We start from the raw sequence: 23,812 nt of genomic DNA on the forward strand, positions 1-23,812 counted from the left end.
TTCTTAAACAATGTAGTATGTTTTCTTACCATACTACAAAATAGTTCGCTGCATTTAAACTCAAAAGTGGGATGGAAATTAAAACCCTAAAATCTAGGGCAAACTCAAAGCTCAGATAAAGGAAAGTATTTTCATCACATTGGTCCTATGCATTCTTAGTTTTAGTCTCTTCTTTGAGGGTCAGGGATTTCTGCCTTAGTGACAGCATGGAGTGGTTAGGGAAAGAATGAGCTTTACTTTTCAAATTGTCACCAATATCTGGGCCTCTATTTTATAGTCATGAAAAATTAAAGTTGAAAGGAATCTGAAGGTACTAAGCTTTTCTAACCCCTTTACTTCACATATAAAGAAACTGAGGCACAGAAGGAGGATTTTGGTTTTGTTTTTCATAATTATCGATTAAGTTTTCTAAAGAAACTGGTAAAATCTAACCTTTTTTTTTTTTAAATCTAACCTTTTTTTATTTATTGGAGATATCAAGTAAGATTAAGGCCAGACAAGAGGAAAAGAGAAGAAAGAAATGAAATGCGTTTGTCAGAACAAGCATACCTATGGCAGGTATCGTACTAGATACTTCATATGTTTAGGTTAGTTTAGGTTACAAATAGGGCTTCCCAGGTGGCTCATTGGTAAAGAATCTGCCTGCCAAGCAGGGGACACGGTTTAATCCCTGGGTCAGAAAGATCCCCTGGAGAAGGAAATGGCAACCCACTCTAGTACTCTTGCCAGGATAATCCCATGGACAGAGGAGCCTGGCGGGCTGCAGTCCATGGGGTTGCAAAAGAGTTGGACACAACTTAGTGACTAAATAGCAACAGGTTACAAATAACATAAAACCTGATTTGGATGTCTCAACACCCCTCCCCCCTAGGAAAAAGAGGAGGAAGAATTTATTGGTATTGTTCCTGAAAATTCCAGGAGTAAAGCTTCAGCCGTGTCCAGATTGATCCATGAACATCATGAAGACTTAGTGTCTGTCCATTTCTTGACTCTGCCTTTTGCTAGATTGGATTCATTCATAGTACCAATCATTTCAATGCCAAGTTTTACAAAGAAAGAACCTATTTCCCCATAAGCTCAACGCTAGTCTAGGAATTGAATCTCATTGACCTGATTGGCCTGCCTTGAGTTAATGCATTGCTAAACAAATCACTTAGTTAGGAAAGGATTAATTGATCAACTAGTTACTTGGGTCACCTTTATCAGGGATGAAAGTAGTGGGGAGGGTTGATCCTCTAACACAAAATTTAGCTACTGTAGCCAGTGGACACTGAACCGGTAATGGCTGCTACACAGATATTCACTCATATGACCTTTATGACTAGCTTGGAGGTCAATATATTATAATATGCCTTTTCTCTAAGGGCTACTGGGTTGTTTGAATCTATTAGGTAGATATCTAGGCAGAAGATCTTCTCCACTTGTGAACTGGTTTGAGCTCCTTCATGAGACTCAAAGCCAATTCAGTAGGAAAAGAAATATTAAAATGAATATCTGTAGGCAATGTATTTTTTTTTTTCCTGCCTATAACTAGGAGTACTGCCTGTCCATCCCCCCCAGGCTCAGCCCAGCCTGTCATCCCTCATCCTTTCCACCACTCATCTTGTTTATTCTGAAACCTTATCCACTTTGACAATTTGGTGCAACACCTTGATGCTTATACTACTCCATTCTCTGGACTCAAGGATGTGCCTCTAATCAGTAGAAAATTATCCCCAGTAGTTCAACCATGTCCCTGTTACCCCCCTCCTGACCCCATCCCAAAGCCTCTGGTATTCAGTCCTCATAGGTATTGAGGAAATAGGCAACATGTTTATTATTCAAGTAGTTTGGATTACTGGTAAATGTTATCATTTACTGCTCAACTGGCTGCAGATGGCAAACACACTTTATGTGAACAATTTTCCATTGTTTACTGGTAGATTATTTCCTGAATTTGTATACATTTATTTATACTGGAGCTATGGGGAAGATTCTTCTGAAATTGGAAGTATGAACTTTTGGGGAATGCTCATGTTATTTTCAATTCATCGTGTGGGATTTTACACACTTGCTTATATTTAACTAAATGCCTATCAGAATGGTATCTTATACAAAATTGTTTAGAGGATGTCCCTGTGTCTTTTTAAACATAAGAAATCCAAACATATGTAGCCTCGGATAACAAGGATTGCAAACATACATGTGTACTCATTTTAAAACTTTCCTTCCTAGTTTCTATTTAAAGTGGCAAATGCATACATTCCTAGATATATTAGTAGTCACAGGCCTTATAATAGGCAAGTCAAAGACCAAAAGAAGAGAAGAAACTAATAAGTCTTTTAGTTTTTTTTTTTTTAAGCTAGTACTTCCAATTCAATAATGAAGTCCCTCCTGCAGGTATAGTTGGAGGCAATGAAATTACCCAGGACATGAGTAGGGCTCTTGTAAGTGAATTGTGGCTTCTGTAACATACAGACACACACACACACACACACACACATATACATATACATCCAGTCCCATCACTTCATGGCAAATAGATGGGGAAACAACAGAAAACAGTGACAGACTTTATTTTCTTGGGCTCCAAAATCACTGCAGACAGGGACTGCAGCCATGAAATTAAAATGTGCTTGCTCCTTGGAAGGAAAGCTATGACAAACCTAGACAGCGTATTAAGAAGCAGAGATATTACTTTGCCGACAGAGGTCCGTATAGTCATGCTATGGTTTTTCCAGTAGTCATGTGTGGATGTGAGAGACCATAAAGAAGGCTAAGCTGTGCAGAATTGATGCTTTTGAACTGCGGTGTTGGAGAAGACTCTTGAGAGTCCCTTGGATAGCCAGGAGATCAAACCAGTCAATCAAGGAAATCAACCCTGAATATTCACTGAAAGGACTGATGCTGAAGTTGAAGCTCCAATACTTTGGCCACCTGATGAGAAGAACCGACTCATTGGAAAAGACCCTGATGTTGAGAAAAATTGAAGGCAGGAGAAGGGGTTGACAGAGGATGAGGTGGTTGGATGGCATCGCCAACTCAATGGACCTGAGTTTGAGCAAGCTCTGGGAGGTGGTGAAGGACAGGGAAACCTGGTATGCTGCAGTTCATGGGGTTGCAAAGAGTCAGACACAGCTGAGAGGCTGAACTGTAACTGTATGTATGCATGCTAAGTCGCTTCAGTCATGTCTGAAGTCCACCAGGTTCCTCTGTCCATGAGGATTCTCCAGGCAAGCATACTGGAGTGGGTTGCCATTTTCTCCTGCAGGGGATCTTCCCAACCCAGAGATCAAACCTGCATCTCTTGCGTCTCCTGTATTGGCAGGCAGGTTCTTTACCACTGGACCACCTGGGAAGCCATATAGATACTGGTGGTAAAGAACCCGCCTGCCAGTGCAGGAGATGCAAGAGACAAAGGTTCAATCCCTAGGTCAGAAAGATCCCCTGGAGGAGGAAATGGCAACCCACTCCAGTATTCCTGTCTGGAGAATCCCCATGGACAAAGGAGCCTGGTAAGCTACAGTCCATGGGGTCACAGAGTTGGACACGACTGAGTGACTGAACACAGCACAACTTATATGTAAGAATTGTTTGAGATGCTTATTAAAAAGCAAATAAAGCCTGCAGGTGGTCCCTCTGAATAGTGAGGTCTAGTTGCTGATTCTCAGCCAGCAGCAAATACACATAATAGCAGTCACACTGCTGAGGAAGTGGAATGCCAAGTGGCAGAGGGTTAGATGCAGTCTGTGTTGGCTTTGCTAGGAAGATGAGGAAGGAGAGAGAGACAACAGGCACACCTGTATCTCCCTCTCTGTCTCCCTTTCCCTTTCCCACTCTTCTTCCTTCCTTTTCCCCTATGCTTTCATCATCGAGAGTGAGTTACTTTTTTGTTGTTGGACTTACTAATGTGATTGACTTACTCCCTGTTACATTTGCTGCTGGGCTCCAGAGCCAAATGAAAGAGCTAAATTGTAATAAGAGCTCTCATGGCTAGAGGGCAAGGATAGTTAAGCCAATTCCACATTGGGAGGGGGAGGGGAACTTACCACCAATGCCACTGCTGGGGGAAGGAGGAAGGGGAACTGACCACCCACCCCTCAAACTATGTGGCTCTCCACTCCTGGTCCCTTTTCTCTCTTCCTAGGAATCTGTTTCCTAAAGTTAATTTTCACACAGTCAAGACCATACCAGTTAGAGATAATGGCTCTCTAATTGTTTTGCCTAGGTGCCATCTCCCCACTAAGATGTAAGCTTCTGAGAGGCCGCAATGGTACTAAACTGCACTAAGCACCCACATGCTCATCTGATTGAATCAGTAATTAAAGAAACATATTCACTGATTTTTTTTTTGATCCTCTTGGTCTGCAACTATAGTGTCTGCCACTCCTTAAGTTCCTTTAGTCTAGACTTCCCTGTCAGAGATAGAATCTGGAACTGGCCTTAGGGGAACCCAACTCCTGCCCCTTCCTTGACAGATATGGCTAACAGCAAAGTTTAACAGATGAAAAAGGTCTCTGAAATATTTGCCTGTAAATAAGGATGTCTCAGTAAGTCTGAGCTTGCTGTATGAGTGAAGAGTGTAGAATACTCATGTAATTTTGGAAGAAAGTAATCAGAAATGGTGACAAATTTAGGTCAGAATTGGGAGGGGAATATTCTAAGTTAAAACTATCCATATATCCAATTTTCTAGGACAATATAAAAATGCATCTTCCTCCATTGCTCTGTTAAATTTGTTGTCCTGTACTAAATATTTACTATATTTTAGGATTTTTTTTCCCAGGGAGATCTGTTCTGATTCACTGACTATTATAGTCAACCAGTACCTGGCTGATTTGATTGCTGTGTCTTTATAATACATTTAAATATATGGTAAAGTAAGTCTCCATTCAATGATTTCTTTTTCAAAAACATATTTTAATATTCTCATTCCCTTATTTATTCTTTAGTATTATTTTAAATTCAAAAAAACTTGCAGAATTAATTTACAATTTTGTTTCTGTACTAGTTACTGTTGGTAGGTAGGGAAATCAATATAATATCAAAATTTTTTAATTAATTTGATGAATTTTATGTTGACTTACTATTTTAAAGCTTGATTTTCCTTCTTCACTAATATTTATAAATCTTTTTATTTTTTATCTTAGTGCATTACACTAGCAATGTTAAATAGCATTGGTATTACTAAGTGTCCTTGGTTTATGCTAATTTTACCATGAAAATCTGTATTATTTCATAATAAACTATGATACAGACCAACAGCTTAAGAAAGCTATTCTATCTCATTTTGAAAAAGTCAGTGTTTTCATGTTGTGTATCTTTTCCATGGTTTGATATTAAAATGTTACTGGATGCCTTTTAAATACATATTGAGATTATCATGTTTCTTTTCATTCTCCCTGTTTATATGAAAGAACATACCTGTTAACACTTGTAGAAGAATGATCTGTAGTTTGCTGTGTGTTTATACTTGTAGATGAGATGTATGTATCTATAATCAACATTATATTAGCTTGACAATTTTAAACTACTCACAAGTAAAACAGTTAGGTCCTGAAGTACTTTTTTTGTTTTGAATATTTATTGATTTTGTTTTCAATTTCTTTTATACATTTTCATTTATACTGATTTATTTTATAATGAGTTAATTTCAGTAACTTTTTTCCAAGAAAAATTAGCCTGTTTCTTTTAGATTTGAAAGTTTTTTCACATGGATGGGTATACTTTTATGGCTTTAAAGAACTTATTTGCTGTTTCCTATCTGGTAGAGGAAGACATTGGGGATGCTTGCCTATTTTTGAGTGGAGTGGAAAAAACAAAAAAAGAGATAAAATGTCTCCTCTGAGATGCCAAGCCACATATCCACCCTCAGGCAGATTTGGTGCCAGAATTCATTCTGCTAGTATGTTCTAAAAACCCAGTTAAAGTAGCCGTATGCAGTACTGCCTCCAAGGTACCTGGCAGAAATGAAAGTAAACCTCTAAAGGAATAATCTTTAAACTTGGGCCTTAAAGAATTTCTAACCCCAACCCTAATGTATTTCATTTTAAGCTACATATGCTGCTGCTGAGTCCCTTCAGTCGTGTCCAACTCTTTCCAACCCTGTGGAAGCCTGCCAGGCTCCTCTGTCCATGGGATTCTCCAGGCAGGAACACTGGAGTGAGCTGCTATGCCCTCCTCCAGGGGATCTTCCCGACCAGGGACTGAGCCCACATCTCTTAGGTCTCCTGCCTTGGCAGGCAGGTTCTTTACCACTAGTGTCACCTGGGAAGCCCTAAGCTACATACGGTTAGATGTTATTTTCTGGATGCGATATGACAACCTTTGTCTTTAACTAAACAGTACTTAGCCTGCTATTATCTGTTATTATGACTGATATGACCATGGATCTGAGGTGGCAAAAATATTCATTTCAGCACAAATTTTGATGTCTGTCTGGGGACTAGGTGACTTCTGTAGCTTTTAACTGCACGTATTTCATGTGCTGTGCTTACTTGCTCAGTCATGTCTGACTCTTTGCAGCTCCATGGACTGTAAACTGCCAGGCTCCTCTCTCCATAGGGATTCTCCAGGCAAGAATACTGGAGTGGGTTACTATGTCCTCCTCCAGGGGTTCTTTCCAATCCAGGGATCGAATCCAGGTGTCCAACATTGCAGGTGGATTCTTTACCATCTGAGCCACCAGGGAAGCCCAAGAATACTAGAGTGGGTAGTCTATCCCTTCTCCAGGGGATCTTCCCGACCCAGGAATTGAACCTGCATTGCAAATGGAATCTATACCATCTGAGAGGCTTGTCAATCTCAGTGTTATATTAATAGTATGTGATGATGCTACTATTCTTACAACTATCAGCTTCCAGTGTCTTGATTCCCCACCCAAAAATGTAGACTAAAAGAAATGTAGTGTCCACTTCACACTTATTAGAATGACTGTTTAAAAAAAATAAAATACCAAGTGTTTGGCAAGGATGTGGAGAAATTAGAACCTTGGTGCATTGCTAGTAGGAATGAAAAAATGGTGCAGCCACTATGGAAAATTATATGGTGATTGAGCAATAACCTAAACATACAATTATCATATGAATCAGCAGTTTCACTCCTGGGTGTATCCCCAAGAAGAAGTGAGAGCAGAGACTTAAACAGGTAAATTGTACACCCACGTTCCTAGCAGCATTACAATATCCAAAAGGTGAAGGAATCAACAAATATGATATATACACACAATGGAATATTATGTGGGTTTAAAAAAGAAGGAAATTCTGACACCTGTTGCAACATGGATGAAGCTTGAAGACATCATGTTAAGTGAAATAAGCCTTTTGCAAAAGAACACATTGTATAATTCCACTTATGTGAAGTATCTGGATTGGTCAAATTCATAGGAAGAGAAAAAGAATGGTGGTTGGACTTCCCTGATAGCTCAGTTAGTAAAGAATCTGCCTGTGATGCAGGAGACCCTGGTTTGATTCCTGGGTCGGGACAATCCACTGCAGAAGGGATAGGCTACCCTCTCCAGTATTCTTGGGCTTGCCTGTGGCTCAGCTGGCAAAGAATCTACCTGCAATGTGGCAGACCTGGGTTCAACCCCTGGGTTGGGAAGATCCCCTGAGAAGGAAAAGGCTACCCACTCCTGTATTCAGACTTGGAGAATTCCATGAACTGTATAGTCCACGGGGTCGCAAAGAGTTGGACACAACTAAGCAACTTTCACTTAGCAGGGGCTGGGGCAAGTGGGGAGTGGGGAGTCAGGAATTAGTGTTCAATGCCTATGGAGTTTCAATTTGGGAAGATAAAAAAGTTCTAGTGATCAATGGTGGTGATGTTTACAGAACAATGTAAATGTACATAATGCCAGAGAACTATACACTTAAGATAGGCTTAAAAAGTAAATTTTTTATTATATACATTTTACCACAATAAAACAAAACCAAAAAACTGCTGTGCCTATACCCAGGAATAGTCCGCCACTGTTCCTGGGGTTTTAACATAAGAATTAGTCAGTACTTTGAGAGAAGTCAATTCTGTTATCCTTTCTTTTTTTTTTTTTAATTTTTTTATTTTTTTATTAGTTGGAGGCTAATTACTTCACAACATTTCAGTGGGTTTTGTCATACATTGATATGAATCAGCCATATTATCCTTTCTAATGCTGTTCTTACCACAACTCAGAGGTCAAAACAAAAATATTTTCTAGGGATGCCTTATGTTTGTATAGCACTTTGTATTTGAAGAAGACTTTTATGTATCCAAACCCATTTAATCCTCATGACAGCCTTATAAGGTAAGCAGTATTACTCCCTTCTAATTGATGGAAGAAAGTGGAGCCTAAGAGATTAATTTGTCCAAGACCACCAGGATATTAAGGATGCAAAGGTTCAAATAGTTATCTTCTGACTGAAGTTATTGATCTCCCAACATACAGAAATAGTTGTCAACTTACTATGAACTTTACATTTAAAATGCCAAAAGCAAAGTGGTATGCTTGTTAAACTGAATAAAGAAAAGAAAAAGATAACATCATTACCTCCTCAGTGACCAAGGAATAATGACTACACTGAATTTACGCTCTGAATCCTATTAACATATTTGTGGTTTTTTATGATACTTGAGTTCCAGGCCTTGGTCACATTTAAACTCTGGTTGACTGTGTTTTTGCACTTTGGCTTCTGAAAATACTCTTGAATTTAGGGAACGAGGGCCTCTTCCTTGAAAGTCATTGTCTGAGGTTGCAGGTATTCATATTTTAATTGAAATTCTCAAAAATTTTTGTCTGAGTCCAATAAAAACAAGTAGTCAGGTTGTTCTCTGATTGTTATGCAAGAACTGTTTCATTTTTAGCCTTAAATTTCCTTTTTTATTGCTCTCCTTGGAGTGGATGGCTAATGTACATGGAAGAAACCTGGCAATGCACCATCACTACCCTTAACAATTTTATGAGCTCCCCGCTAGAACAAATGTCTGGGTCAGTGCAACCTCACGCACACAAGTTCCTCTCCCTTTGAAGCCTGCCATAGATAAGTCAACTCAGAACCTCAATTCTCTTGCTTCCGAATGCTGACTGAGTAGCTTTCTCTGTCTCTAGGAAGATTTGGTACCTCATGGAAGGCAGGTGTCATTGCCATTCCCTTTCTGTGTATAAGCCTTCTTGAATATATTAAACTGAAACATAGGTAACACCCCCTGAGACAAGATGCAATAGGTTTCTCACCATTGTTTGTAGCCAGTGAAAGAATTTTGAGATTTTGCACTCCTGTGTGGTATCAGTAAAGTTGACCCCAATAGATTAAGCATTGTATGTTCAAAGAGAGGGTCCCCCTCTATCCTCTTTCAAGTTGTTCCAGCCAGTGTGAGGTGAAACTGGACAATCTCCTTACCATTACATTTACAGCACAGATTCTGAAGTCAGCTCTCACAGTCTCATATATCTTGAAATGTTTGGAAGCATGCCACTTTATAGCGCTCATAGCATTTTGGGTCTCTCTTCTTTTCCATTTTGCTGTAAAATTCATAAGTCAGGGTGTAATGGGAAAATGAAGTGTTTTAACAACAACAACAAAATAATAGCTCACATCTTCATTTGAGCAACATCAGGCAAACTTTCCCCTTGGATATATCTAACTAATTCCTTTTATTCCCATAACTTACATTTATTAAGCACCTCTTCTGTACCAGAAACAGTGCTAAACACCTCACACACATTATGTCATTTAATCCAGACCACAGAACAACATAGTAGATACTTATTCTCATTGTACATAGAGACACACAAAGTAAAGAGGTTGAGTGCATACAAAGCAAGAAATTTTCTTGCTCTGTGTAAAATTACTTTTTCTGTGAAATATTTTACAAACCTATCTCAAAGAGATTGTTATCTTTTATAACAATTGTAAGAAGAGCTTTATACTTCCAATTGAAAGAATTTTCAGAATCAGTCTTTCCAACCCCCATCAAAATAATTTATACATTTTAGTATTTTCTTCTTTCAGCAGGGGAGAGCACCAACTTTCATATTATTATTTCATGTGTTTCATATCTATTTTGTTTTCTCTCAGCTTTTCCCTTCTGCATGATTTAAACAAATAATAATAGCAGGAAATCCTGGTTAACATTCCTTCCAAGGTTGTATTCTCTGATGCCTCAGTCACTTTGTTTTCAGTGTCAAACTATTCGATTTCCTGTATTCTACCAAAGAGTGAGATATGAAGCACTTATTGTTTGTCATTGTGAAAATATAGCAAAAAAAAAAAAATTCAGTGGTAGACAAAAATGATAAGTAGCTCCATGTAATGAATAAAGCAGAAATTATTTTTACTGCTGCCTAAAAGATGAAGAACATTATGAAGTCAAGCTTGTTTTTAGAAAGAAGCTTGGGTTTTTTAAAGACATTTTACTCTGGTATTTATATAATTTCAACAAGGCATTTTGCAATCCGTTTAACATAAAATTAAAAAGATGAACATCTACTTTGTTCTCAGAATTTAAAGTGAGTAAAGGTTATGTATGGGCTTCCTGGTGCCTCAGGTCAGTCAGGAAGACCCCCTGGAGAAGGAAATGGCAACCGATTCCAGTATTCTTGCCTGGGAAATCCCATGGACAGAGGAGCCTGGTGGGCTACAGTCCATGGGATGGCAATCAGTTAGACACAACTGAGCAACTAACACCTTTTCAGACTAAATATAAGAAATGGTTCTGGGCTTCCCTGATGGCTCAGTGGTAAATAATCCACCTGCCAGTGCAGAAGACACAGGTTCCATTCCTGATCTGGGTTGATCCCACATGCAGTGGAGCAGCTAAGTCCTTGCCTGTGCCCTAGAGCAGAGGAGCTGCAGCTACTGAAGCCCATGTAGCCTAGAGCCCAGGCACCCTAGAGCCCAGCGCTGTGCAACAGGAGAAGCTGCCGCAGTGAGAAGCCCGCACACCGTAACTAGAGGGCAGTCCCAGCTCAAAGCGCTAGAGGAAAGCCTGTGCAGCAGCAAAGACCCAGCACAGCCCATAAATAAATAAGTAAAATTTTTAAAAAGAAAAAAGAAATGCTTCTTGCCCTGATGAGCTTATGTTTTAGTGGATGAAAAGGATACAAATAAATTTAATTACACCCAAGGAAGTATATATGAGGTCCTTTTGCTTTCCTTCAGGTTCTTTAACAAGACCTGAAAATTTATTCTTTAAAATACATCTTGAAACCAACACAACATTGTGAAACAATTATTAAAAAATATAATTTAAAAAAATTAAAATTTTTTTTAAATTAAAAAAAATAAACTATGTCTTGAATCTGACGTCCTCTTCAGTGAAACCTGATTTTGAGTTTCAGAACTAGCCTAATTTTATGCTTCAAAGTTTAGATTGTTTTCCCCTCATTTATTGTCTGATTATTGTGATCAATTCTTAAATCTGGATTGAAAGGCTGAGAGACACTTCCATGTTACTCACTTCAAGATACATCTTTATGTTCCTCTTCTATTAGAGTCATCAGAAATCGGACCTTCCCTTGTGATTCACACCACTGTCCCATTTGGAGTTACACACTTGGAACACAGCATTGAGGATGTGCAGGAGTTAATCTTCCAGCAGCTGGAAAACATTTTGCCTGGTTTGCCTCAGCCAGTTGCTACCAAATGCCAGAAATGGAGACATTCACAGGTAATCAGAGAACCCAGTGGTATGAGCACAGTTTTCTTAATCAGATCTGACTTTACTTTTTCTCATCTTTTGCCACTCTCTAGTAAAAGAAATTAACATGTGATCTTGGGAGCAAATATGCATTTGTCTAATAGAGAAGTTTACATGCAAGTTTTTATTATCCTGTTATTTCTCAGTAAGAGACACATATAATTTTCCCCAATGTTATGTTCAAATTCTAGCATCTAGACTTATATAACCTGAAAATCTGGGGTTTCTTATTCAGGCAAGGCAGGTTATATATCAAAATGCAGCTGTTTCTCTGAGGTTTTTCTAAATCAGTACTGTGGTTATATAGAAACCACTATAACCTCCCAAATTTTTTGCAATATGTCAAATTAACCTTGTAAGTATATTTTGCTACCACAATTTTCATTTTTATTAAGTTCCCACTTTGGTTTTGACTGCTGCCAGTAGAGCTGTTTGGGAGAGAGAAATGAATACCTGAACAGATCAGGTATAAATGATGAATGAAAAATGAATAGATCAGCTACTTGAGCTGTTTTTTCAGGATTAGATAAACCTGCTGATCAGTCTACCAGTTCAAACTTAAAAAACTCCTTACACTAAGTAAATGCTGACTTTTCTGAAAATCCTCTGTATATTCCAACAGAAGTTTCTGAGTATTCATAGAAAAAGTATTGATCTGTAAACTCAGTTGGGAAGTGGTTTGGGGACAGTGGAGCAGAGGGAAAAGGAAGCAGTGACTTGTCTATTTTTTCCTAAGATTTCCTAGCACATTGATTACCTGATTTATCAGCACTATTTGTTACTAGAGCTGTGAACCCTTTAGAAAAAGTGGTTGGGAGAAATCACAACAGATTTTATATATTTTAAAGGACTTTCCAAAATCAGAGGAAATGGTAAATTACTTCCTAAAATATTGCAGCAGTTCTATGTGTTTACCCATATCTTCTCAAGTTAAATTATACAGTGAACCTTTCAGGAAAATATTTACTTAAACACATCATGGTCACTTTAGAAGACTTCTTCCTTTTAAAACAACTTTTTCAAAGCTCAATAGCCAATGTCTTTAAATGATATTTTACTTAATCTTAGGTTGGTCTGAAAAAGAAAACACGGAAATAATCTTGTTGATATAATTTGAAACTAGATATTTTACATAGCAAGTGAAGTGAAGTTAAAGTTGCTCAGTCCTGTCCGACTCTTTGCAACACCATGGACTATACAGTCCATGGAATTCTCCAGGTCAGAATACTGGAGTGGGTAGCCTTTCCCTTCTCCAGGAGACCTTCCCAGCCAAGGGATCAAACCCAGGTCTCCTGCATGGCAGGTGCATTCTTTACCAGCTGAGCCACAAGAGAGGAGCCTTACTTCTGCCTGTCATAACCTTCCTTCCCCCAGAATTCTTTAGCAGATTCCTTTATGAGGCAGTATTGCCTGCCCCTCTAATAAAACCTCTGGGAGAGCACCAGCCCTTTAAGGCTCAAGCCATTTTCTGGAAGTGACTGCTTTCTGAAAGAGGTAAGGGAGTATTTTGTGTAGAGTCCATTTTATGTTTCCTTAATGTGACTCTCCAAGCCTTCTTCTGCCTCTAACGTCTTATATCCACAGTGGCAGGGGCTGGGAGGAAGGGGTGGGGGTGGGGGGCAGGCAGGGTAGTGAAAGATGGTTGTTCATTTATTCATTTGTTTACTCATTTCTTCCATGAGCATATAACAAATGCCTAGGTCACATCTAATACTCTGTCCATGGAATCCTAGAGACTAATTTTTGCTGAAAGCCTTCTCCTAAGACACTAAATCAAATTTTTTGCCTTGAGTTGGATAGCGCTGCTTTCTAGCGTGTGCTGCTATTAAGGAAGGAGGCAGATGAAGAAAGAAGGTGTGTTTGAAAGACTTGCGGGGCTGCTCTGTGCCTCCCATTTGGGGTTTGAATAAAACACATGAGTAGGTGGTTCAGACAAACACAGCAAAGCAATGGCAGATTTTTTGTGATTCTCAGTTCCTCCCCTTTGCAGCTATTTGCCTTCCATCATTTAAATGTTTATCCAGTTAATATACCTTGATGCCTAAGCTGTGATACATTGAGTTAAGATTTCTGTAACAAGTATGATATATTAATCCTCTCAGCAGAAGAGTAATAACTGAAAACAACTTCCATGCACATTGACAGGGGACACTTAATCAGTTTGATAACCCTAATCCTCTCACCACTATTATTCACTGTGCTTCCCTTTGTTTCAGAGTCTATCATGATGTCTTTCCCAAACTACTCTAGTTTTATACATTTACTATAAAAATATGATTTGCTTGTGAGTTTAACTCTAACTTTCCCCCTTATTTCTAAATATTTCAGTGCCTTTTTTGTCATGTAGCACATTCATGGATTACTCTTTTATTAAAAAAATGAATAAAATAATCACTGAATGCATTTCAAACACCATGGGCATCGAGAGAGGAATTTAAGGGTAGGGAAAAAGGAGAGTCAGGTGGTAAATGAGTGCTTTGGTATCTTTGGCAAAAATAAATGGATTTGGACTAGCCTATTAAACTCTTGCTATAAAATTAGAATTGTTCTCTTCTATAGTTGCATTTCTTCACTTGGTCTTTTGCCCTGAGGCTGTACTTTCTCTCTGCTCAACGTGAGCCCTTTTATATTCTTTAAGAAGGATCATGAACTCTTTAAGAACCTCATCAAAGCCATGAATATCAAGATGTACAGCCTTTCAAAATATACATGTACACATAAACACAAAATTGCATCTAATTATGAAGATTTACAAGCAACCTAAAATGCCTCCCACGAATCCAGCATTAAGAACACCTGCTGTAAATGTTATTCTCCTATAACCCAAATAAATCAAGAATCCCTCATAGCCCAGTCTTGTGTTGTAGTCAAAGACACAAAATTCAGCAACCTAAGAGAATGTAAAGCAATTCTTATCTTTACTAGTGTCTTTTATAGATCTTTAAAGATATCCAAAATTCATTATCCTTAGCAGTACTTTTTGAAGTTTCTCTTCTCATTCCTTATATGTCCCACTTCTACGAGCTCCCTCAAAGTTTTTGCACCTTAACTCTAGTTTTCCACAGTTTTCCAATTATCAGCCATGTGGGCTTTTCTTTTTTCTTTCCTTTCTTCAGCTTCCACTCACATTCCTCATCTTTGACTCGATGTCCCCCACCCCCCCACCCCCACCAGAGAGGAAAATCTAAGAACTTTTCAATGCAAATTCCCCATTTGGCTTCCTCAGGTCTTCCCCAGTTGATTACCTTGGTTGGCATAGTACTGCTCAGGAGTTGGAAGGAATAAAAGAGGAAATAGGTGACAACTTAAGGCCAGAATTTTTCTTAGGAGGTTTGTGTTTGATGGGACAGGGTGGTGGGGTGTGTATACACAGCAGAGCCTGAAATCACCCACATATTTACATTATTCCCTTATGAGATTCATTTCTGACCAGTAGCTGTGTCTTATTTCAGTGTTGGAAGGTCAGGTAGAAATTGATAGTTCCTCTTTTTTTTTTTCCCCTCACATTTTCTGTCATATCCCCCTCGCTGTCTTCTCTTTGGTAGGGTGAAACTGAAAAGCAGTGACTGATTGATTGTATGAATATACCAAGACTATAAATTCAAACGAGTGTCCCTTTCAACATAGTCAGTCACCCTAATAAGCCACACCCTTATTGCAGCCAGATTGGGCATCTCCTTAAAATCCTGACACTTATTCTTCAGCATGTACTCAGTTCAATCAGGTCTTTGAAAAGTGAGCTTGAATTTAATGTTTCAGAAACAACTCAAGTCATTTGGACATACATCTTTTAGTAAAGTAGATGGGCAACCTTGATGATTTTCTTAAATGTTTTTATATAACTAAGGAGATATAACTGCTTGTGTTTATCTGTGTTAATGTGTCCAGTAAGCTGATTCTAAAAGCTCCTACCCTAAAAGATGTTGGTCAGTGCATCACTACAGATTTAATCATATGGCCTTCTAGGATAAGTGCTTTGAAAGACACAAGTCACTTGTGTTTATCAGTTAAAGTACATTAGGTGTGTTGTTGGATAATTTATTTAACGTGGGGTGATTATGACTTTGGGTTTTGGAGTCAGATAGATCAGTTCAAACCTCAGTTCTCCCTGTGCCTTTGAGTAAGCTAGACTATAACTCTAAGCCCATCTGTAAATGGTACAACTGAACCTCCATCATAGGAAGAGAATGACCCCTCATAGTGGTTAGAATGAAAGGAGAGAACACAGTAGAAAACATTTACTGTAACACTAGTACAAGGCAAGTTCTCCATTATTGCTAAATAAGAATAGCAACAGGAAGAGGAAGAGAGGAGGTGGGTAAAGGTGATTCTGTGGTGTTTAGTAGTAGATGAGCTCTGTGTATCCCTTGCTCTTTTCTGGTGTGGCATGCTGCTGCACTTCATATTTTTTCTTACTCACTCTCTTGTCTTTTCAGAGTCTCTGTCTTTTCTCTCCTCTCTTTTTACACACACACATATTTCTGGACAAGGATATTTCAGGACTGACTCAACTCCAGGGGCGATGATGCTAAGTCATACCATAGAGACTATTACCTTCAGAACAAGGTCATATAAAAGTGATGAATCCCTGTGGACACAAGGAACTCTTGTCGGTTTTTTTCAGCTTACAGGTTTTTCAGTTTCCTGCCATTCATTCCTAAACTAACTTACACGCTGTCCAGTGTCTGGTAATTTAACACAACTTACACCATGAGTTAAAATTTCCTGGCGTGAAGTTATGGCCTCAAGAGTACTCTTGCTTCTGTGCCATAAGTTTATGGTAATCCATGGAGAGCTGAAACAGGCCCTTTGGGATTGGTAGGCTATGGCATGACCCAGTCTGCCAAGAGCAGGAAATCTAACAGGTGTCAGTCCTAAGCATTCCACTGAGTAATCTCTCACCTCTTTCTCACTGGTACAGTACTAACCCATTGCTTCACTTTATTTTGAGGAAGCTACGTATGTATGAGATCATCAGCTGAGCAACTCTGATCATTGAATTAGGGATGTTCAGTCACAGTTTCATTGACGTTTATATGAGCAGATATTTCCCCTTTTCATAAAATCTCACATTATATGAGCTATTAAATGTTTTAACACATCTAAGTTTAATTAAATCACTTTTTTCAAATACTCATGGCAGGAACTTACCCTGCCATGTAGTCAGCATCACACTTTTTCAGAAAAACTAATTATTTTGAACAGCATTACTTTATAGGAAACTTTAAAAATGAATCTGTATCATTTTTCTTGGACAAATGCAATATATATTCATCTGCACCCAGTATTACTACTGAAAACTGAATGATGAATGTTATTATATATGGCTCTGTTCCATAAAGGGAAGTCTACTTGGTCTGTGCATAGTAGACCTCAGTATTATGCTCTGAACTAACAAACTGAACTAAAAAGTTCAGTTGACAAAAGCTATTTATACCCACATTAGAAATTAGTAATATATATTCAGCTTTTCATTTAGCTGACATTTATTGAGTTTCTTGGGCTTCCCTTGTGGCTCAGCTGGTAAAGAATCTGCCTGCAATGCAGGAAACCCAGGTTCAGTCCTTGGGTTGGGAAGATCCCTTGGAGAAGGGAAAAGCTACCCACTCCAGTATTCTGACCTGGAGAATTCTATGGACTATATAGTTCATGGGGTCGCAAAGAGTTGGACACAATTGAGTGACTTTCAACAACGTCAGCAATTGGTTTCCACTGTATGCCAGACATTATACTGGATTCTATAGACTCAAAGACAGCTCCATTCATTCAAGGACTTTCCCATATAATCAGTAAGGCTGACCAATAAGCAGATAATCATTATATGGTACATTTTCTTCTAGGAAAAGGATAAACAATGTATTGTGTGAACACAGAGCAGATTTGAGGAGAAAATGGTAATAAATACCTTCTTAGAAGAAAATGTCACCTGAGCTAACTCCTACAAGATGAAGCCAGAGAGGCAAAGGAAATGATGTTGAAATGATGTTCTAACAATGTGTACACTTTCCCAGTTCCAAGAGAGTACAGGATACATTCTTGCTTTTTACGTTGATCTTGCCTTAAAGAGATAGGAATACCAGACCACCTGACATGCCTCTTGAGAGATCTGTATACAGGTCAGGAAGCAACAGTTAGAACTGGACATGGAACAGCAGAGTGGTTCCAAATAGGGAAAGAAGTATGTTAAGGCTGTGTATTGTCACCCTGCTTATTTAACTTATATGCAGAGGACATCATGAGCAATGCTGGGCTGGATGAAGCACAAGCTGGAATCAAGATTGCCAGGAGAAATATCAGTAACCTCAGATATGCAGATGACACCACCCTTATGGCAGAAAGTGAAGAACGGAAGAGCCTCTTGATGAACGTGAAAGAGGAGAGTGAAAAAGTTGGCTTAAAACTCAACATTCAGAAAACTAAGATCATGGCATCTGGTCCCATCACTTCATGGCAAATAGATGAGGAAACAGTGGAAACAGTTACAGACTTTATTTTGGTGGGGCTCCAAAATCACTGTGACTGCAGCCATGAAATTAAAAGACACTTGCTCCTTGGAAGAAAAGTTATGACCAACCCAGACAACATATTAAAAAGCAGAGATATTACTTTGCCAACAAAGGTCCATCTAATCAAAGCTATGGTTTTTCCAGTAGTCATGTATGGATGTAAGAGTTGGACTATAAAGAAAGCTGAGCACCGAAGAATTGATGCTTTTGAACTGTGGTGTTGGAGAAGACTCTTGAGAGTCCCTTGGACAGCAAGGAGATCCAACCAGTCCATCCTAAAGGAAATCAGTCCTGAATATTCATTAGAAGAACTGATGCTGAAGCTGAAACTCCAATACTTTGGCCACCTGATGTGAGGAACTGACTCATTGGAAAAGACCCTGATGCTGGGAAAGATTGAAGGCGGGAGGAGAAGGGGATGACAGAGGATGAGATAGTTGGATGGCATCACCGACTCAATGGACATGATTCTGAGTAAACTCCAGAAGTTGGTGATGGACGCCTGGCATGCTGCAGTCCATGGGGTCACAGAGTCATACACAACTCAGCGACTAAACTGAACTGAACTGCCATAAACTGTTATAGCATTCATATAAACTATGACAGTTTGCATCATCATTTTATTAGTGTACATGCATACTCATTCTCTCCCTCTCTTTCTCAAATGCCATTTATCAATCCCCTACTCTGTGTGTAACTCACTTCATCTTCACCCCATGGAGGTTTTTACTCCTTCCCAATTGCAAAGGTCAGAAAGTTAAGAAGTTGAGAGCACAGAGCCCTTTGTGAGGCTCTTCCACTGGGAAGTGGCAAAAATGAAATTCAAACACAGGTCTACTTAAAAGTTAGTGTTTTTTAGGGCAGCCAGAAGAAGCAAGAAGAACCGCAGTCTCACAGCAGCTAGAATGAAAACCACATCACGGAAAGTTAATCAGAATGAAAAAGCAGAGAGTCATGTCCCAGATGAAGGGACAAGATAAAACCCCAGAAAAACAACTAAGTGAAGTGAAGATAGGCAATCTTCCAGAAAAAGAATTCAGAATAATTATAGTGAAGATGATCCAGGATCTTGGAAGAAGAATGGAAAAGATGCAAGAAATGTTTCCCAAAGACCTAGAAAAACTAAAGAACAACCAACCAGAGATGAGCAGTGCACTAGAAGGAATTAATAGCAGAATAACTGAGGCAGAAGAATGGATAAGTGACCTGGAAGACAGAATGGTGGAAATCACTACTGCAGAACAGAATATAAAAAAAGAATGAAAAAAAAAATGAAGACAGCCTAAAAGTTAGTGTTTTTAAACACTCTCTCTACTACTGGTAATTTAAATCTGGCTTTCTTCCAATTATGATACATTCTTATGCCATCATTCTGTTGGCTGATGTTAGAAGTAATAATAGTTATCATTTATACTCTGAGTTTAGAAAGTAATTTTATGCTTGTTTCCATTTGCTCCTCACAACAATTCTGACAGATCCAGAAGTAAATATTTCTATCTTTGTTTAAATGAGGAAACTAAAGTTCAAATTGATAGTTTTGCCTAACACGATGCAATGAGTGAACAGAAAAATAGAAATTGAACATGTCCCTTTAGGTAAAAAAGTTCAAGGTTCACACTGTATACAAAAATTAACTAAAAATAGATCATAGATCTATATAAAACATTATAAAACATCAAACTATGAAACTTCTAGATAAAAACATAGGAGAAAATCTTTAGATCTTTAGTTTGGCAAACATTTCTTAGGATACATAAAGCACAAACAATAAAGAATAAATTGATAAGTGATGCTTGATCAAAATTTAAAATGCTTTGAAAGGTACTGTTAAGGAAATGACAGAACATGCTACAGACTTGGAGAAAATGTTTGCAAAAACATGTATCTGATAAGAGATTGGTATCCAGAATATATAAAGAATTTTCACAAGTCAGAAATAAGAAAACAAATGGCCCTGTTATTTAAAGCTGGGCAAAATATTTGAAAGGGTACTTCATTGAAGAAGAGGTGTGAATTTAACCATGGAGGCATAAGAGTTCTGCAGTGAAAACCACAAAGCATTGTTGAAAGAAATTAAAGTAGACTTAAATAAATAAAAACCATCCCAAGTTCATAAATCATAAAACCCAGTATTTTTAAATGGCAGTATTCCCCAAAGTGATCTACAAATTTGTTACAGTCTCTATCAAAATCCCTGGAAAAGTAAATGACAACCCACCCCAGTATTCTTGTCTGGAAAATCCCATGGACAGAGGAGCCTAACGGGCTACAGTCCATGGGGTTGCAAGAGTTGGATACAACTTAGCGACTAAGCCACTATCAAAATCCCAATGGCCTTTGCAGAAATGGAAAAGCTAATCCAAAAATTCATACAGAGTTGCAAGGGACCCCAAATAGCCAAGACAGTCTTGAAAAAGAATAAAGCTGGAGGACTCACACTTTCTGATTTCCAAACTTGCTATTATACAAAGCTACCATAAAGTATTGTAACAAGATAAGAATAGACATATAAATCAATGGAATAGAATTGAGAGCCCAAAAATGCTATACCTATAATGAGCTGATTTCTGACAGGGTTCCCAAAAACATTCAATGGAAATGAATTATCTCTTCAACATATTGTGCTAGAACAACAGGATATCAATATATGAAAGAATGAAGTTATATCCTTACCTCACACAACATGCAAAGTCCACCTAATATGGATTGAAAACATACAAGCTAAAATCATAAAAGTCTTAGAAGAAAACATAGGGGTAAATCTTTATGACTTTGTATTTGGCAGTGATTTCTTAGATATAACACCAAAAGCATAAGTAATAAGAAAAACAAGTAGAAAATTTGGATTTCATCAAAATTCAAACTGTGTGTGCATAGAATTAGTGGTAAATCTTTATGGCTGTATCTGAAGTGATTTCTTAGATACAGCACCAAAATCATAAGTAATAAGAAAAACAAGTAGTAAATTTGGACTTCATCAAAATTCAAACTGTGTGTGCATAGAAGGATTAGTAAGGAAGTGAAAAGACAATCAATAGAATAGGAGAAAATATTTGTGAATCACTTATCTGAGAAGTGTCTACTATCCAGAATATATAAAGAACTCAGTAACTCAACAACAAAAAGTAAAACAGTCCAATTGAAAATGGGCAAAGGACTTGAATAGACATTTCTCCCCCCAAAAAATATATATGGCCAATGAGCATATCAAAAGACATCCCATATCCTTAGTAATTGTTGTTCTTGTTGTTTAGTCACTAAATCATGTTCAGCTCTTGCAACCCCATGGACTGGAGTCTACCAGGCTCCTCTATCCATGGGATTTTCCAGGCAAAAGTACTGAAGTGAGTTGCCATTTCCTTCTCCAGGGGATCTTCTTGACTCAGGGATCAAACTTGCATCTCCTGCATTGGTAGGCAGGTTCTTTACTGCTGAGCTAGGGAAATGCAAATTAAAACCAAATGAGATACCATTTCACATCCACTATGATGGCTATATTTTTTTAAAAAAAGAAAGAAAACTAAGTTTTGGTGAAGATGTAGAGAAAGTGGAGTACTTGTACCTTGCTGATGGGAATATAAAATGGTTTAGCCACTGCGTAAAACAGTTTAGCAGTTCCTCAATAAAATAAATGTAAAATTATAATTTGATCAAGTTATTCCAATCCTAGGTATATACCCCCAAAGAATTGAGAGCATGCGTTCAAATAAAACCGTGTACACAAAGTTCACAGCAGCATTATTCAGAATAGCCAAAGGTAGAAATAACCCAAATGTCCAGAAACTGATGAATGAAAAAACAAAGTGTGGTATACCCATAAGAAGGAATATCATTCAGCTGTAAAAAGCAGTGAAGTTGGTACGTGCTTCAGCATGGATGAACCGTGAAAATATTAGTCTGAGTGAAAGAAACCAGACATGAAGGTCTCTTCTTGAATGATTCCATATATGTGAAATATCCAGAAGAGGCAAATTCATAGAGAAAGAAAACAGGTTAACGTTTGCCAGTGGCTATTACTAATGCTAAATTTCTTGTTATATATTTTAAACCCACAAAACAAGGAAGAGATATGGAAGACAAGCGAGCACACAAAAATATGCTGAACATCACTGGTCCTTGGAGATATGCAAAGTAAAATGACAGTGAGATACCCTGACACACCTACTAGAATGCTTCATATCAAAAACTCTGAAGATACCAAATACTGGCACAGATGTGGCAACTCTCACATATCACCATGGGAGTGCGGCATGGCATAGCCCCTTAGGAAAACAGTTTCACCGTTCCTTACAAAGTTAAATATACACTTACCATATGACCCAGAAACTCCACTTTTAGGAATTTACCCAAGAGAAATGAAGTCATAAATCTACATCAAAACATATATAAACAAATATTTATAGAAACTTTATTAATAATAGTCCCAAACTGGAAACACCCCAAATATCCATCACCTGGTAAATGGGCAAACTGTTGCGCATCCATAAATGCAAAACTACTCTGTAATAACATGCAACAAACTACTAATATCTGCAACAGCATGAGTGAGTCTCAGAAGTATTATCTAAGTGAAAAAAGTCAGAATCAAAGGCCACATACTGCATTATTCTAAATATTTGTATGACTTTCTGGAATAGACAAAGCTGTAGGAACAGAACACTGTTGCCAGGGGCTGTGATTGGCCGAATGGTGTTAACTACAAAGAGGCACAGGGGAATTAGGTGGAGACTGATGAGAACATTCTCTGTAATGTTTTATAGAGGTAGTTACACAACTCGGTATATTGTCACAACTTATAAAACAGTACACATAAAAAGGGTGAATTTTACTGTATTGTAAATTATACCTCAATTCAGTTGGCTTTAATATCCACTTGTTTCTTTATCCTCAACTATAGTCTTAGGAGCACAAGCGTTGAACCTTTTATTTTCACCATATTAAAAGTAGAAAGAAGGTTATTTTCTAGATGTAAATGTCAAAATGGCTGAAATCTTTTCCCCATAATTGCTCAACCCAGACAAAAGGCTGTTGGATTTATTCAGCATAAATGAGAACCAGAGAGAAATAATGGTCATACTTCTGGGTTGTCAAGAAAAAGAAGAAGAGGATGGGAGAAGGGATGGAGGATTGAATTTGAATTAGTTGGCAATTAAGCAGTTATTAATTTAAATGGAGGAGAAGTGGTGATTAGGTTCAGTTGAGTAGGAAAGATGATTTTAAGTTTCTCACCTCAAAATCCAAAGCGTCTGGGCCCTCTGCATCCTGGGAAGCCAAGCAATGGGATCATTTGAGAGAGAGTGATGCAGCATTTATATTTAGATGAGAACAAAAGGATTCAGGTCCATTAAATCACCTTGTAACTTAGGAACTGGTTTGTCTATCCTCACACCTTACACAGTGCTCAGCAACTACTATGAACACAGCAGATATTTGAAGAGCTAATGAATGAATGTACTAAAACTTGCTGAAGGACAGAATAATTTTCTATTAAATTAAAAACTCTAAAGGGAAATGTACCACGACTGTTGTTTTGTCTATTATTACTGCCACAGTAGTAGAGAAAACAGTATCTCATTCTTTATTGTGTGCTTGTTCTGAACAAGTCCTCATCAAAATAGACTGCTCCAGTGTTTTCAGGACTTTAAAAGTCA

The 23,812-nt window shown here is 38.1% G+C and overlaps 1 protein-coding gene across 8 annotated transcripts in view; it reads left to right on the forward strand.

Annotated features, from left to right (window-relative positions):
- RNLS (renalase, FAD dependent amine oxidase) overlaps positions 1–23,812 on the forward strand; it is a 301,302-nt gene that overhangs the window by 227,194 nt on the left and 50,296 nt on the right. For all 8 annotated transcript variants that reach the window (XM_043476086.1, XM_043476088.1, XM_043476090.1 and 5 more), the window contains exon 6: positions 11,450–11,625. In XM_043476086.1, coding sequence (XP_043332021.1) covers positions 11,450–11,625 — 176 coding nt within the window. The remainder of the gene's footprint in view (positions 1–11,449; positions 11,626–23,812) is intronic.

Source organism: Cervus canadensis, chromosome 8, assembly GCF_019320065.1.
Source record: "Cervus canadensis isolate Bull #8, Minnesota chromosome 8, ASM1932006v1, whole genome shotgun sequence".
NCBI classification, from domain to species: Eukaryota; Metazoa; Chordata; class Mammalia; order Artiodactyla; family Cervidae; genus Cervus; species Cervus canadensis.